The 13,419-nt window shown below is 40.6% G+C and overlaps 1 protein-coding gene across 1 annotated transcript; it reads left to right on the plus strand.

The window, feature by feature from the left end:
* Positions 1-256: 256 nt before the first annotated feature.
* Positions 257-5,537, plus strand: LOC135703078 (putative helicase MOV-10). Its single transcript, XM_065224188.1, has 7 exons — positions 257-565; positions 622-933; positions 992-1,733; positions 1,795-1,966; positions 2,025-2,326; positions 2,385-4,076; positions 5,393-5,537. Exons 1-6 carry the CDS (start codon positions 523-525, stop codon positions 3,832-3,834), a joined length of 3,021 nt encoding a protein of 1,006 aa, XP_065080260.1. The 5' UTR covers positions 257-522; the 3' UTR covers positions 3,835-4,076; positions 5,393-5,537.
* The last annotated feature ends 7,882 nt before the right edge of the window (positions 5,538-13,419 follow it).

The following is a 13,419-nucleotide window of genomic DNA, read 5'->3' on the forward strand; positions in this document are numbered from 1 at the left end:
TCAAAAAATCCATCTTTATTGCTTCGACCAACATTATGTTCTTGGGTTTCACACTACTGGATCTGCATTAGCACTGAAACCGGTTTGGTACTGTATACCCTGGCCACCACTTAACGAAAAAGAAAGTCGACGAAGAGAATCGATCAATGTTACTTAGGACCTAATGCAATATTCAGCTTGAATGTAGATTGGTCTATTTGAAAAAAGACGCGAGACTTTCATTCTCGTCCTTCTCGTCTCATTTTCCCGCGTTCTTCTCTGTTTAGTTTGTTTTCTGAGCAATCAGTTACTGAAGTTTCCGGCCGTCTGGAAGGCGTTTTTCTGTTTTTGTCTGTTTTTTAATCAGATCACAGCGCTCGTTTAGTGTGTTTTGTGATTTCCGCTGAGCAAGTCATCGTCGTGTTTATTTTTACTAGTTATCTTTTATTGTTTAGTCTATCAAGCTTGTACTTACTCTGTTTTTAGTACTTTTATTTGTGACCATCGTTTTTACCCTGCTAGCGATAGTATCACGGAACAAGCATGGAACTAATTCCGAGCAAATTCATGCAACAACGCTTCGAACGTAACTACCGTCCTAGTAGCGTTGGGCTAAATATAAGCATTCTAATCGCTTTACAGGTCAAAAACACGAAATCGAGTCCTTTATGGTGCGGATCTACCGGCACAATCTTATCAAGGACGGTGGCATTATCAAGAAGAAGCTGCGGGAAAAGTTGCTCGAGGATATTCGGCTGCGTCGAATCACTCGAGTCAAAATTGACGAGCTGGGCTGGGTGTTGATGAACCATGGTCTGATCACGCGCAACGGGTTGACGCAGCAACAAAAGCAGCAGCAGCAAAATAAGGGAACAGCTGAGCAACAGCAGTTTAAATTTAACATGGAACGACTACGGGATCTGCTGGAAAATCACGAGCAACGTCTCAACGATGGTAATGAATATGGGATTATTTTAGGTATTGATCGGGACTGAGGGATATTTACTTTCAGAGCTTATTGCGAAGAAACAGAACAAGAAAGCAATCGCTCAGAAAGCGCTCGTTCAGAATGATAAAGCTCTGAAAGAGATTCGCGACATGGTGGAAGCGAACCGGCCACTAGCGGAAATCCGGCACGTAATGACCGTCGAACGATTGCTGAGATATCAACTCGAACCATCGTCCCGAAACTGTTTTGTTTGTCGGCTAAGTTTCCCAACGCCGGAGCACTACACGGGTCACTTCGAATCGAAACACGAGAATAATTTTAAGATAACTCTCGGAAGTGATTGTTTACGAACGGAACAAAAGCTGGAAGTAGTTCAGCACTATGACGCTCTGAGCCCGGTAACGCTGTTTACGATGCGTAATGCGAGTCACACGGCCATACACGTTGATTGTGTGTATCTGTACCATACGACAAAGCAACTGATGCCGGTGAATCGAGACGTGTGGCCTATTACAATCAATCCACGTGACTGCTATAAGTTTTCTATTACAACCGGCATGTTCCTGGTCACTGAACATGACTACACTATTTTGGTGCAGTTTAATCGGATCTTGGAGTACGTCGAACAGTATCACTTTCGGGTGTTTAAGGAACCGGTTGAGCTGCGGGTGACACAAAATCCGATCGCACTGGGAAAGTTGAAAGATTATTTCCCCGTCACGGAAATGGTGAGCGTTTTCAAGAACAAATTCGAAATGGTAGATACGTATTCAGGAAAGGAGCGAACGCTGTGTGAGAGAATTCAGTAATGTGCTTGAGGTTTTGATCAGATTGATCCGAAACTAACTATTGTTATATTGTTAAAGGTCGTTCCTGGATACTAACGAAGCAAGTCGACTAAAGGCTGGTAATTACGTCGAAATGCTACAATTAATGAACAACATTGAAGACTATAACGTGCAGTATGAGTTGTCCCGGTACGATATGAATGATGTCAAGCTAGCTTCATGTGGTACAAAAAGATTCTACAGTCTTCAGGTATGATGGAGTGTATTGGTTGATTATTTCTGGTAATTACGTTCAAATTTGTTCACAGCTAAACCAGTTCAGAACAGCTCCAAAATCGCTCGTCGAAGGAGACTACGTTGAACTGACCTACACGCGTCCAAACAAATCGATCAAAACCGTCGTCGGTGTTATTTCGCAGATTTGCTCCAATAAGGTGCTGTTCGAAACGGAAGAACCACTTCAATACGACATCAAGTGGCGTATGAAGTTCAACCCCAACCGAATTCCCATTCGGATGGAGTATCAAGCACTGGATATCGTCAAACGACAGGAACTGAGTGCCTTCTTTTTCCCAACCAAGACAGGGGAAAAGTTAAAAGCTTTTGGCAGGTAAGATTCCATAATCCGAGAAACCCTCTGCGATAGAATTTCAAAGAACCCATTTCAGTGATCAATTCGAGTGGTTCAACAGCAATTTGGCAAGCAACAAGGAGCAGAAAACGGCCGTCATCAATATTGTCAACGAAACGGCCAGGCCTTCACCGTTCATTCTGTTTGGGCCACCCGGAACGGGGAAAACCTCGACATTAGTCGAAGCGATTGCCCAAATCTGGAAGCTTAAACCTAACGCCCATGTCCTCGTAACAGCGTCATCGAATTTCGCTTGTAACGAACTTACCGAACGGCTGCTGAATGTCGTTCCCAAGGAACACATCTGGCGCTTTTTCTCCAAACATGCCGAACGTATGATGGCCGATATACCCTACCGGCTGATCGAGTGCTCTAATCTCAACACCGGATCCTACCGGCTGCCCTCATATGAGGAACTATACGAAAAGCGTATCGTCATCTGCACTCTGATCTCCGCCGGTAAGCTAGTTCAGGCTCGCATCAAACCAAACCACTTTGGATACGTATTCATCGACGAGTGTGGCAGTGCCACGGAAGCGTCTGCCCTTGTTCCCATCGCAGGTATCATTAGTACTCCCAAAAAGCTCAATGGTTCAATCATCCTGTCCGGCGACCCAAAGCAACTGGGACCGGTCACTCGTTCGGAATTTGCTGCCAACATGGGCTTACGTATCTCGATGCTTGAACGACTGATGAATCTTCCAGTGTACATGAAAGATCCCGCAACCAAGTGCTACAACACCAACATCATCATTAAACTCCTACAGAACTATCGTTCCCACGAAGTCATCTTGCGATTCTCCAACAAAATGTTTTATCAGGACGAACTGCAACCCTGTGCCTCGCCGGATGACGTCAATTGGGCCCTCGATTGGTCTGAACTGCCATCGGCCCAGTTCCCCATCATCTTCGAGTCGTCCATGGGCAAGTTGGCTCGCGAACAGGACTCCACCAGCTACTTCAACCGAAAGGAAATCGAATTGGTCGAATTCTACATTCGAAAGATTCTCTCCAACGGGATTAACAAACGGGCCATACCGCAACACAGCATCGGTGTTATCAGTCCGTACAAGAAGCAGTGCATCAAGTTGAAGCAAATGTGCCAACGGCATGGGTGGAACGAGATCGATGTTGGCTCGGTCGAAGCTTTTCAGGGTCGCGAAAAACCGATCATGATTCTGACCACAGTTCGGTCCGGTACCACCGGGGTCGGTTTCCTGAGCAATGTGAAACGCTTGAACGTAGCACTGACCCGAGCCAAGGCACTGCTCATTGTTATCGGGAATCCGCAAACCCTGCAGCAGGATCCGAACTGGTTCGAGTTCATTCGGTATTGCCACGCGGCGGATGCCATTCGGGGAGTAAAATTCGAGCTGGACGTAAAGCGTCACGTGGTCCAGGAAATCGCCGTCAAGGACGCCTATCTGTCGCAGATGCAGGAGAAGTTCGATAAGATCACCATCGCCATGGCAGCGGTGAAGTTGTAAGTGTATTATAGGATAGCTATGTGATATTTTTGAGGAGGCGATGAAGCAGATATTTTTTTGCGGGCATTTTATATTGTTTTGTTTTGTAACGACTGTTAAAGCGGCATAAGTGAATAAATTGTCGGTGTTCATTTTTCAAATCTACGATAATTTACACAGCCGAGTAGGTAAATTTATTCTTCTTGGGAGGCGGTTTTCCCATAGCAGGCCATCTAAATTCATGTTTGTGAAGCTTTAGTACCGTTAAAAGCCTGGTACGCAGCTGAAAAGTAATGACGTTTTTATGTGCTACCGGATAGGACACGGAATGCAAAAGAAATTACTTTTCCTCAGCATTTCTTGACCCATGGCAGTACGCAGTTCAAAAGAAATCGGTAAAGGAAAGATCGATTACATTAGTATCGTGATCGACATGAAGGTGGCGCATTCTGAATGCAATTTCACTTTCCTTGCGGAATAATTGGAAGATTGCCTTAAAAGCTCAACGCAGATGTCGCCACTGCATGATGATGATAATGTTGACAGACTGCATATAAAATTCGTGAAAATTAGCGTTAAATCATAATTTTCATCAAGCCTGTGTCAAAGCCTTGCAATATAACATTCGAATTGAAGAAGAAAACGTTTTTACGATCAGACTGCTGTGCATCTTTGACTTTTCCAGTTGAACTTTCATAAGATATATTCATTTCATTTCGGGGCTCCATCAATGCTGCATCGTAAATATGATGTAAACAGAAGTAAATTGACCAATTACTCAAAATAAAGATGATTTGTCATCTTGTTATCACTTCGAATACCATCTAGCACCATTTTATAGTATGGTGCGTGTTGAGAAAAGCAAGTTCCGTTGCGTTTTCCGTCGAAAATTGTGAATATCAATATGTTTGCTTAGAAAAGGCCAAAATGAACATTTATTGAATATTGGCGTCCTATACAACCAATTCTCCATTACCACCAGCATGATACAACCTTTCCTAAGTAAATTAACTTAATTTCCACTTTCATCTTAGTGGAAATCGCACATATTCACCATTTTCCGAAAAATGTAGCTGCGCAGGAGGTAACCTCTCGCTGAGGGTGCAAACTTGTTATGCATTATTTTCCATGAAAACCTCTCCGATCCATACCGAAATAATAACAATTAGTTTTCAAACACGTTTTCTTACACGATGCAAGCAAAAGTTTCCACGGGAAATTATTAGTTTTTCTTTATGGACCGATTTGCCCCAAAAATCGTCTGTTTTACTTGGAAAATTTAGAAACTATCCTCCTTCTAGTAGTTCTCACTTCGAAATGTAGGAGGCGAAAGCTTGGAAAAGTTTCACTGCAAGACGCCAATGGTCTGATCAATTATTCCGTTAGGTAATGTTGGCGTTTATTGCAAAACTAATGTTTTGGATGCATTCAAACAACAGAAACACTAATAAGTGTTGATTTTACAATTTGACCACATCTCCCTATAATCTCAAAATTTAGCAGACTATAGCTGTCAAATTTTCTTTTGGGAAAAATCCACAAAAATTACTTTTCCGTTTTCTTTTCAGCTGCGTACCAGGCTAAACGAGGTAACTTTGGAAATTTTCAATCAACTATCAGTAGGGCTTAGATCTAATTTTGAGCCTACTAAGGACAACCCGCCCTTTTCCTCTGTTTTTCGAGTGGATTTTTTTTTCATTAAATGGAATGTTTTCACTGCAGATGACTTCTAAATTTATTCACCTTTCCGTACCGTAAGATTAGCTAAAGAGAAACAAATTGTTGTGATATTATTTAAAATCTAACACTGCTTCTTGATCCCAAACTCGGCCTACAGATTCTAAATTGCATTCACTTCGGCCTATCGGATGAAGTTAAAAATTGGTACTATGGATATTTTTGGTCGCTATTGAAAATTTAGTCGATTGCTGAATTTATGTATGGGCCCAAATTAGGGGCATTTAGGCCGACATTACATTCATTTTCCCTATATAATCAGAAACATCATACGTAATAAAAGGACAACATTGAATTTATGATGGCTATATCGGAAATACATTTCATACGTGCCTTTTCAATCAGGCGAAAGATAAGAAAATTGTTTTTTTTTTCAGATATTTGAAAAATACCTATGTAAAACATTCTAGGTGTAGGAAAACCCCTCTATACTGTATGAACGCCAATACCCTAAGCTACAAAATGGAACCAATTTGAAACGTTGGTTCCATTTTGTAGCTTAGGGTATCTTATCGTATAGAGTTTTCGGAAATAGTACAGGGAATAAATTTAATCATTATATTCTACTATCAAAGTATTCTATTATCAAAGATACCCCGTTTTACGGTACTAAAATTCGGATAATCTGTGGAGTGATACGTATAATGAAAATTCGGCTGAAATCGTTGAATTGATTGAAGTGCGATTCGAGGCTATTTCGATCGAAGAACTAGGGTAAATGTTGGCTTCGGCAACCCATTTTCAAACGATAATTGCACTGAACTATCCCAGCAGAACATCTTGTTAGATGTATTCAAACGATTCCTTGGTTAATCAGCTACAAACTGATTACATTTTGATGTCTGAAAGGCTGCCGAAGAAAAACAAGCTGCCAACAATTGTCACACTCACCTGGGAAGTTTGAAGCGTTGTAAAAACGATTATAGATCATTTTGGACATTTAGGTCGATTGGAATATACATAAACCAGCAGGCAGCAAAAGAATGTAAGCAAACAAGGTCTTCAGTTGTGTGCGTGAGAACGAGAAAATGTAAAAAGGAGCATGCACACTGCTTAGACTGACCAGAATACGTAAATTTCCCTATATTAGGGGAAATGGCTCTAATGTTGGCCTATGGATCTACACACTTAATTTTTTTCGCCGAGATCCCAACAGCCGAGTACACTGTACACAAACATCATCCTCTGATCGAATGAAACCTCAGACCATTCAAAACAAAACACCGAAATCGCTTTTTCGAATGATAGCTGCAACCGGATGACGGTTGTTTTGAAATCAGATGATTTTCCTCTCGAATACAGGATGAAACTTGTTATGAGAAGGGATAGGGTTGAAATGCGTAATGCTCTCTGCAGAATGACTGTCATACTAAATGGAAATGCATATGGTATTGGTTCAGCCCCATAACGCAAATCATTCAAAACGATGAAGTAAATAATTCTATCGAACATCATTTGCTGATCTGAGCTGACAAACCAGGTGGAAGCATATGCATCGCTATCAGAGCTGTTACGAACATAGGTAAAGGATGAAAACCAATGTTTGGCTATTTCGTGATGGAGGAGGTTTTCTCCACCACGAAAATTTTTTGTACCCATAATGGAATGGCTTATTATGGCTATTCAGTATGGAATTGTAGATAATCAAGTTATAAATCTAATTAAAAGCACTTGCATGTCACACTATTCTTAAATGTTTGTCCTCTGAGTGCCGTATGTTTTAAAGCTAATTTTCAAACGAAAATCATCCTGTATTTGGATGACAGTCATATGGACGTTCATCATCTGACGACAAATTCAACCATAAGAAAATCATCCGAAATTCGAATGCATATTGTTAAAGGGCTCGAGCAATGCAATAATCATTCGAAGTATTGCGGATGTTTTGGTTCAGTGTAGTCCTGAAATTTATTTAGCTGAGAATCAGTAAAACAATAATTGCCGAGACTCAGCTAAGAGCATCTCCACCGCTGGTTCTCATTTCGGTCGTTAATTGATGCCCCGAAAGGGTCTCTATTTAGTTTAGAAACCCGACAAAATTCGATTTCCCTCCGCTGGGTGGGTATAATTATAGAAACTCAAACTCCCACCGTGGGTTGCCAAATCACATCTTCTTCTTGATTTTGATTTGTTTTTTTTTTTCGAGGTTTTGTTTTGTTTTTGTTTTGTGATGGTCGGAGCAGGAGGAACAAAAGTATGTTTAAGAAAAGTGCACTTGGATGTTGAACCGGAAACCGATGCAGGATCCCAAAAGGGAGTAGATAAAGGTTAGTAAAGTTTACAAAAAAATAAATTAATTCGATGGAGATTCCGTAGACGGATCCCGATGGGGATTCCGCAGACGGATCCCAATGAGGAAATCGCAAATGGATCTCGATGGGGAAACCGAATACCTTCATCACAATTCGAGACGACAGCCCGGTCCATATACTAAACATAGCCCACTTAGGGATGATGCACATATTATGTCACGCTCTAAGGGGAGAGGGGGCCCAACAAACAATTTTAATTGCAGACTAGCTTATACAGGCAAAAATTAACTGTATAAGCCAATTTTTGGCTGTATAAGCTAATCTGCAGCTAAAATTGTTAGTTGGGGGGTTCATGATTTTGTGGCAAGCAATGTATTCGGTATAGGAAAAACGTCACGAAAGGAGGGGGGGGGGGGCTAGAAATGTGTTTTTCTTTGAAGTAATTGATAGATTAGGATCATAGTTTACTATAGATATACAAAGAGTAGGTAAATCTTAACATTTGAATCAAAACCAATGAATTTTTACACTTAAAGTCCGAGATGTGTAGCGTGCATTTCTCACTTCATTTTTTACAACGCAAAAACAAATACAGTTTTTTAAAAGAATTAAAATCTATTTTTTCACGTATCTATACCAAGCTTAAAATCTATTCTATCTACTGCTTCAAAAAGAACTAACTTCGCATTGTAATATGTTGGTCCTGGAAGCTGTCCGAAGTCGGCCTTTAGATTTCATCATAAGTATGCACCCACCGAACTTGGTCAGCAGGTTGGCATACAGCTTTCGAGCACGGGTTCTAGCTACGGTATTCTTCTGTAGTATTTTGCTTGAGTAATCGATTTTATTGCCTGCTGGCGCGGTATGACCATATGACGGTAAGCCTTCGCGGTAGCGAATTCGCTGCACTGGGTTGCTTCTGATGAACCTCACGACCTTTACGTGGAGCTGACGGTTGGCAGTTCCACCACAAACGAAGTGACAGACGGAGCGGCTCGAAAACTTTGGTGACTAACCTGCTATTGCAATTTTTCAGTGTACTACATGGCAACACCACTACTACTGGATTGTACCACATGGCAACACTACTACTAGATTGAACTAGCATTTTCACCAAATGTACTAGAATGTTTTGGTTCTATCTCTTTCACTCTACTCAAAACTGAAATGCACAAAAAAATGACAAAATGATACACACTCTTTGCACACTGTCAAAGAATCATTGTACACAAAATCAACTTTGTTCAAATCAAAACAAAAAAAACTAACCCATCTGGTGGATGATGGCACAAGCTTCCAAGAAAATTCTATTACAGTGAACCACATTATTTAAATGGATTTCTTTGCCAGTTAGTCGTCTGCCACTTCGTTTGTGGTTCCACCGTCGACGAAGTTCCACTCTGGCGTTTACTTTAAGGCTTCCGATTCGTCGTCAAGGTTTCCCTGTACGTTAGGAAAATTCAGCACTTTAGCCAGATTGGACGCGGACAATGATATATTTTCCAGGTGACTGTGCACGATTTTTTTTCTACGCTCCTCTTGCATCACAGAACAGAAGGGGAACTTCGGATCAGAAAGTGGCTTCACTTTTCATTGGAGACCACTAGCGCACCTAGCGGTAGAAGGCTTCTTCTGCCTGCGGTTATGCGATAGACAGCATGCTATGATAGTCCCTTATAGGCCCTTATTCAAGCTCACTGTCGATTTTATGAACTGAATTGATGAATCTATGTTACAGCAGATGGAAATGATGAGAAAATGAAAATGACGTTTTCCTACCTGTCAAATCGTATATAATATTTTTTAGTACATCATCACTTTTGTGGTTTTGGATTTCAGACCTAGGTGTCGCATGCACTGGTGCAGTTTCGCGTAGATTCATCAATACATACACTGTTATTGATGAATTTACGCGAAACTGCACCAGTGCATGCGACACCTAGGTTTGAAATCCAAAACCATAAAAGTGATGATGTACTAAAACATATTCCATACGATTTGACAGGTAGCCATGCTTGGCATGCACAGTTGTACACACCAATTGCTCATTTGGTGATAACTTTTCACTCAGATGTTGAAATTTTTTTTTCTGTTAAGTAATTGATAGATTAGACTCATAGTTTACGATGCGAAGATTAGGTAAAGCTTAACATTTGAATCAACACTAATCAATTTAACACTTAAATTACAAGATGTGTAGTGAGCATTTCTCGCCTCATTTTTACATATCTATAACAAGCTTACACTCTATTCTATCTACTGCTTCAAAAAGAACTATGTTCCGTCAACTGTGTGCAAAGTTATTAGCAAGTGAGCAGTTCGTGACCAAAACTGTGTATGCCAAGCATGCAGGTAGCAAAAAGTCATTATCATTTTCACATCATTTCCATCCATCAAATTCATCAATTGTTATTGTTGTTTTCAACAAATAGATGTCAAAATATAAAGAGAGAGGGAAGGATTAGTTCCATTTAATTCCACTACCTTATTTGCTTATCCTTGACAGATACGCGTATTTCATCTACAATGTGCAGACTTCTTCAGTGTCTTGTACTAATTGCTAATACTCTTTATACAGGTATTCCACTAAGACTCGAGCATTGTATACTGTATAAAGCATTTATTCAATCTATATGGGCAGTGTTGTGGAATAATAAATCTAATACGTTGTTTATAAAGCATTTACAAAGCATTCCATTAAAACATGGACGCATAGTGGTATACGAGCTATTTTGCTGACTGTATTCACCTTTATACAGTAATATTGTAAAGCAATGCAATGAAATCTAATAATGGAACAAGAAAACATTTATAAGACGTCTAATAAAGCATTTTATTAAAGCAATTGAAAACAGTCGAATTAAAGCGACAATGTATGTGAAAATTACACTTATTCAGTTTGTTATTAGATTAAACTTCTGGTTCTGAATCAGGAAGACAGTCAACGTTTATAAAGCTTTTAATAAGTAAATTAATCATATCAGAGCAAACGGCGGAATAAAGGCGCATCTATCGATCTAAAGGGTGATACGGTCAAAATTTGGTCAATATCAACTTGACGTATTTCTTTCAATTTTGCATTTAAAAAACCTGAACACCCCTCATTTTGAAGGTGTGTGTGTGTAGAATGTTGCTCCTATTTTGATTTTCGAATTCACTCTTCAGTTGTCAAAATGCCGTCCAAGCAAGAAGAGCAGCGTATCAAAATTTTGCTCGCGCATCGCGAAAATCCGAGCTACTCGCACGCAAAGTTGGCAAAATCGCTAAAAGTTGCCAAATCAACCGTTACAAATGTAATTAAAGTGTTTGGGGAACGTTTGTCGACAGCCAGGAAGTCTGGATCGGGAGGAAATCGAAAACCGGAAGCCGCTGAGACGACAAAGAGAGTTGCCGGTAGTTTCAAGCGAAACCCTAACCTCTCTCTCCGAGATGCCGCAAATAAGCTGGGTGTATCGTCTACAACCGTGCATCGAGCCAAAAAACGAGCCGGACTATCGACTTACAAGAAGGTAGTGACTCCAAATCGCGATGATAAACAAAATACGACGGCCAAAGCGCGATCCCGGAGGCTGTACACGACGATGCTGACGAAGTTTGACTGCGTGGTAATGGACGACGAAACCTACGTCAAAGTCGACTACAAGCAGCTTCCGGGACAGGAGTTTTATACGGCAAAAGGAAGGGGAAAGGTAGCAGATGTTTTCAAGCACATGAAACTGTCAAAGTTCGCAAAGAAATATCTGGTTTGGCAAGCCATCTGTACCTGTGGCTTGAAAAGCAGCATTTTCATAGCTTCCGGGACTGTCAACCAAGAAATTTACGTGAAAGAGTGTTTGAATAAACGTCTGCTGCCTTTCCTGAAGAAACACGGTTGTTCCGTACTGTTTTGGCCGGATTTGGCATCTTGCCATTACGGTAAAAAGGCCATGGAGTGGTACGCCGCCAACAACGTGCAGGTGGTTCCCAAGGACAAGAACCCTCCCAACACGCCAGAGCTCCGCCCAATTGAGAAATACTGGGCTATTGTCAAGCGGAACCTAAAGAAGACCAAAAAACTGCTAAGGGCGAGCAGCAGTTCAAGACAAACTGGCTTTCTGCGGCGAAGAAGGTGGACAAGGTGGCTGTACAAAATCTGATGGCAGGGGTCAAGCGTAAGGCCCGGCAATTCGGATTTAGAAAAGCGGAAGCCTAACTGAATATTTTTCCTGAATTTTATACTAATTGAACTTGAAAAAGAAATTTAATTTGATTTTTTAAATAAACGATTTCACCGATTTACACGCGTTTTCCCTTGACCAAATTTTGACCGTATCACCCTTTAAATGAGCTTTTTTCAGCACATAATTCGACATCCTCTTTTATTCAGCATTGTACACTGTTATACAGCATTTATTCAATGTGTATGCTTATTTGTGATTGTGAATTGTTTGTTGGGTCCCTCGTTCATCAGGAGACGTCAAAAGCTTCCTAAAACGTCCACAAGAAGCGCTATAATAAGCAATAGAGTTTGTTCCATTACTAAGTCGGCCATAGTTTACCCAGACAGTTTTTAATAGGTTTTAGAGGTAGGGGTACGTGCGTAGACAATCATCCATACACTGAGGCAAAAAAAAAGAATTTCATAAGAACTGCCTTATGGACAATTTTAATTTCATTATGAATTTCATATGCATGAGTTATGCATTTCATAGCCCCGTAACGTGGGTAGATCACCTTTTCGTGGTACGTTACGGGATGTAAGATCTACCACCGATTCCTAGTCCTAACTTCTTCAAACTAGGGGAACAGGATTTTTCAGTAATCAAAGGAACACATCTTAGTCCTTGTTACTTTTTATGCCTTGTTGATAGTGATAAGTCCTCGGGTTGCCTGGACCGAGGATGATCTTGAAACAAGGAAAAAATTAGTTAGTTAGTCTTCACCTATGTGATTCCTAATCTTCTAATCGTTGTTCCCTAGTTTGAAGTGGTTAAGACTAGGGTTCTGATGCATGGTCATTATCGGTGTCATAGCTTGTTTTTGTTGTTAAGGAATCCAATTTTGACTGACAAAGGGGCGCGCCTTTGGAGGGTGTTCCAACTCCGAAGGGTAAAAATAGCTGAACCTTTCAGTTAGAATCGATTCCTTGCGATGAAGACAAGAATGACAACTGTATCAAAACCGAATACTTCATCATTTCTCAATAGTGATGGAGTAATACGACATGCACTAAACTAAGGACACGGGATATACTACAATAGATCAAATTACTGGTCGCAGTGGTGTTATGTCCCGAACAGAGAAAAAAAAAATATGCATTTCATAAGCACGACTTTTGAATGATTATCGTAATATAAGAGGTACTACGAGTGGTTCACATGTGGTCTATTTCCCAAGCGTTGATAGACGTGGAAACAAATCACGGAGTCAATTCCGGTCTGCTACGTTTTATATTACTTTTTTTAAGTTCCATAAGTTAGCTTATGAATTCTGTTTCACATGCAAAACTAATGATTTCCATAAGAAATCATTTTGTCGAAATTTCATAAATGGTTCTTATGAAAGTCTAACGTTCCTTAAGTACCATCATCACCTCCAACTCTCGGCCAAGATTCGTGCTAGTCTTCGAAAGCCGTAC

This window comes from Ochlerotatus camptorhynchus, unplaced genomic scaffold (assembly GCF_037179485.1).
Source record: "Ochlerotatus camptorhynchus isolate MF236.1 unplaced genomic scaffold, CSIRO-AGI_Acam_v1.1 ptg000209l, whole genome shotgun sequence".
NCBI classification, from domain to species: domain Eukaryota; kingdom Metazoa; phylum Arthropoda; class Insecta; order Diptera; family Culicidae; genus Ochlerotatus; species Ochlerotatus camptorhynchus.